Consider the following 4,421-nt stretch of genomic DNA (forward strand, 5'->3'; position numbering starts at 1 on the left):
TGATTTCTATCAAAAGTAAAATCTGGACAAAATACGTAAAACAACCATTTGAAGGCACTCAGAGCAATTGGCATGGGCAAGCCTTCATGGGCTACAGTCCAAGATGAAGGGAAGAAAAGGGAGGTGAGTTTTACATTCACCATGTGTTTTTCCCTGAGGATATTTGACCATTTACTGGGTTGGGAGAGTATGAGGAAAGGAGGAATAAAGCCTGAGCAGAAAGCAGTAGTTTTTACTGAACTGAGAAGGTAGAGAATTTGGTGTTTTCAGTTGCCAAAGCTGCTAGTGTTTGCGAAACAATTCCTAGAGAGGGGAGGACCACAGAAGCTAGGCTAGAAATACGATGCAATTCCCCTTCAAGGCATTTTTGGATTTCTAAGCTGTGTGTACATGGTGAGACCTCAAAATAGCTAGCAGAAACTAAAGCTGAGAGTCCAAAGAGCAAAGCAGAAGTTTCAGGAGTCATGGGGTTCAAGAAGCACTGAAATAGGAGGCTAGGATCAGTTGAAGTGGAGGGGCCTTCTAAACAGTCCAGATTTGCCCCAAGGTCTCAGAAAGGCTATGTTCCCGCAGTAAAAGCCACACCATAGGCGTAAAACTAAAACAAGCACAGACCATTTTAAGAACACATACAAGTAGTGCTTGAATAGAATCAATGTGATCTGCCTCTCCTCCATCTACTTGCTAGAACAACACTTAACCTTCATTACTGCACATATTGTCTTTATAGTTTTTTTAAAAAATGCCCACCAGTCAATTAAAAAACACTGAGGCATGCTACACAACTGGGCAAATAATCATGATCTGAAAGGAGAAATAACAGAAACATGCTCACAGGTGTTTTAGCTTTGGCCAATAGTAAGATGAACAATTAATTGTATAAGACCAGTTTTTTTTAGCCCCCCAAATTAGAGACAAGATTAATTATGCAAGGACCTTTTTGATTAACATTTTATGTTTCCCATAGTTTCTTCAGAGATTTTTTCATATCTTTGTTCCTAAGACTATATATCATAGGGTTAAGGAGTGGGGTAACAACAGAATAAAACAGAGTCACAATCTTCTGCTTTCCAGCTTCATTCTGAGATGGTGGGCTCCCATACATGACTATCACTGAGCCGTAGAACAGTGAAACCACAGTCAGGTGAGACCCACAGGTGGAGAAAGCCTTTCTTCTCCCAGCTGCTGAAGGGACTCTCAACACAGCTCTCAGGACCAGAGCATAGGACCCCACAATGAAGAGAAAGAGCATAAAGACAGGCAGAGAACTTAAGACAGAGAAGACAAGCTCTATCACAGGGGCTTTTTTGCAAGTGAGTGTTAGAAGAGGAGCTGGGTCACATAGGAAGTGGTCAATAATCCTAGGTCCACAGAAGGACATTTGGGAGATGATGACAATAGGTATCAAGAACCAGATGAAACCAAGCACCCAGCAGTTGATCACAAGATTGGTGCAGAGACGTCTGGTCATAATGGTTGGATAGTGTAGAGGCTGGCAGATGGCAAGGTATCGATCAAATGCCATAACTGCCAGGAAAAAGCATTCTGTAGAACCCAAGGAGAAGAAAAAGTAGAACTGGAGGAAGCACCCAGAGAAGGAGATGACCTTGGTGTCAGAGAGGAAGTTGGCCAGCATGTTGGGGACTGTGGAGGTGACATACCAGATCTCCAGGAAGGAGAAGTTGGCGAGCAGGATGTACATGGGGATGTGGAGTCTCTGATCCCAGTGCACAGCACAGATGATGGAACCATTGCCCGTGAAGGTCAGGAGGTATACAACAGTGAAGAGCACAAAGAGGAGGATCTGCCCCTCCCTGGGGCAAGGGAAGCCCAGGAGGATGAAGCCAGTGAAGGTGCTGGAGTTGCTGGGGGTGTTGAAGATTTTCATGTGTCCATGAATTGTAAAAGCACCCGCAATTACTGGATGACAGTGCAAACATAGATGGGGAATCAGGTTTATATTTAAATCATTTTGGGAAAGAAATGCATATTATGAGCTATTTAAATTAAAAAAAAAAGAATGCAGATATGTCAATAGTCACTGTTTTTTCTTTTAAACTGACATATTGATCTGGATTGATTCTTTGCTTGCATTCACATTTTTACCATAGGCTCAAGAAAACTTTTGACCAATATTGACCAATATTGATAAGCTGTCATATATATTTTATCAGGTATAAAGCCTTTGTAGTTTTCACATTGACAACAAGCCCCTTCAAGAGCCTTTGTATAAATATATAACAGAATATGTATTTATGTATATTCTTACAGAAATGGAATTTCATTTTCAGAAGGTGAAATCATTGCAGCTTTTTGTGGCAGAGACTGAGTGAAACTGTGTAGCCATGCAATATGGGCCTATAAAACTGAATTACTTCTTTTATATAACTTTTGACACTGGTCTTATTCTAAATTAAATGGCTAACTTATTAACATTATAATATTATTCACTCGTTTCATGAGTAACACAGTCAAATCAGTTAGAGGAAATTAGCTGTTGTTAGTTTCTTTTTTGTTAGGACAGCAGTCCTAGCCATCCTCAGTAGACCAGGCTGAAAGAATTATTGTTGTTGTTGTTGTTATTATTATTATTATTATTTTTGAGATGGAGTCTCGCTCTGTTGCCCAGGCTGGAGTGCAGTGGCCGGATCTCAGCTCATTGCAAGCTCCGCCTCCCGGGTTTACGCCATTCTCCTGCCTCAGCCTCCCGAGGAGCTGGGACTACAGGCACCCACCACCTCGCCCGGCTAGTTGTTTTGTATTTTTTAGTAGAGACGGGGTTTCACCGGGTTAGCCAGGATGGTCTCGATCTCCTGACCTCGTGATCCGCCCGTCTCGGCCTCCCAAAGTGCTGGGATTACAGGCTTGAGCCACGGCGCCCGGCAAGAATTATTAACTGGCCATGCTGAAACATGTCTGTGCTTGCCTTGAAGAATATACAAATTTGCCTAGACTATAAAGATATAATTAATTCTATTCCAATAATACAAATTATGGATATAATTGATAACATGGCATTCTAAATAACAGTTCATTTGTAGGTGATATTAGACTAAAACTGTGGTCCATCTCCCAGTAACCACTTAGGAACATCTCAAGGTAGAGTGGTTTTTGAAGGCTGAATATCTGCATGATGCCTTTAATTTGTTTTAAGTGAATTAGAATATCTTTGCTAAACATTAATGTACTCAGGCCTTGGAAACAGTTAGAGCCCTTTCTAAATGAGTGCATAAATGAGCATACTAAAGAAAGTCTGTGCCCCTGTTTCTATGTTAGATCCACATTTTACTTTTTGAAGTTGGCACAGGGACCCAGGAAGTTTTAAGGTAGCAGAATCTGCTGCCCCCAAATATGCCACTTTGGCATAAGATTATTTTCAGCTGAGGGTAATTGAGAACAAAGCAGATACAAGAAAACTTACCTGTCTATTATTTGCATAGAGGCAGGACATAACTTTGCAAGGGTGGCCTTCCTCCCCTCGCTACCATGAAGGACAAGGTAAAGTTACCAGAGACAACTCTAAACCCTTTCAGTCTGGAGACGGCACCAGAGGAATCTATAACAGTTTTACCAACTTTAGCCTGTATCTTCCATTAGTTTGCCTATAATATTTATTTTCCCCCAGTTTCCCACCCTAGAAATGCAAAGTTCTTTTTCTTTGTCTTGTCACTTCCCTAAAACATTACTATTCTTTAGTTGAGATGCTATGTAAGCCTAACGTCTAATCATACCTTTGAGTTACTCATCTCCCAGCGCTCCCATGTGTATTTATGATGCATATGCTCATAAACTTATGTTTATTTTTCTCTTGTTGATTTGTGTTTTGTCAGTCTTACTTAAAAGGCCCCAGCTGAAGAACCTAGAAGGATAGGAGAAAAAATTTTTTTTCCCTCCCCTGCAGAGTCTACTAATTTCTTACTAGAATATTTAAGTTCTGTAAACTTACAAGACCAAAACCAAAAGATGTCGGCAGCAAGTTGATATCTTTCTCAATCATAGATGTGGGTACTTAGAGGTTTATGTTGGAAGAATACAATTTCATTGTTGGTGGTGTGAACTGAGGGAGTAATTTTAACACAATCCATAATGATTGATTGATTTGTTTATTTATTTTTTGAGAGGAAGTCTTGCACTGTTACCCAGTCTGGATTGCAGTGGCACGATCTTCGCTCAACCTTTGCCTCCAGGGTTCAAGTGTCTCAGCCTCCTTAATAGCTGGGATTACAGGGGCACACCGCCATGTCTGGCTAATTTTTGTATTTTTAGTAGAGACAGGCTTCACGCCATGTTGGCCAGGCTGGTCTCGAACTCCTGACCTCAAGTGATTCGCCCCACCTCAGCTTCCTAAAGGGCTGGGATTACACACATGAGCCACAACGCTTGGCCCCATAAAGTTTTAAAACACCCTCTAGGTCATTTGT

General features: G+C 41.2%; 1 protein-coding gene across 1 annotated transcript; it reads right to left on the minus strand.

Moving 5' to 3' along the window:
• Positions 1–952: 952 nt before the first annotated feature.
• On the minus strand, positions 953–1,983 carry LOC111522542 (olfactory receptor 11G2). The gene has a single exon (XM_023186639.1). It carries the CDS (start codon positions 1,886–1,888, stop codon positions 953–955), a length of 936 nt encoding a protein of 311 aa, XP_023042407.1. The 5' UTR covers positions 1,889–1,983.
• Between the last annotated feature and the right edge of the window lie 2,438 nt (positions 1,984–4,421).

This window comes from Piliocolobus tephrosceles, chromosome 6, assembly GCF_002776525.5.
Source record: "Piliocolobus tephrosceles isolate RC106 chromosome 6, ASM277652v3, whole genome shotgun sequence".
Classification (NCBI taxonomy): Eukaryota; Metazoa; Chordata; class Mammalia; order Primates; family Cercopithecidae; genus Piliocolobus; species Piliocolobus tephrosceles.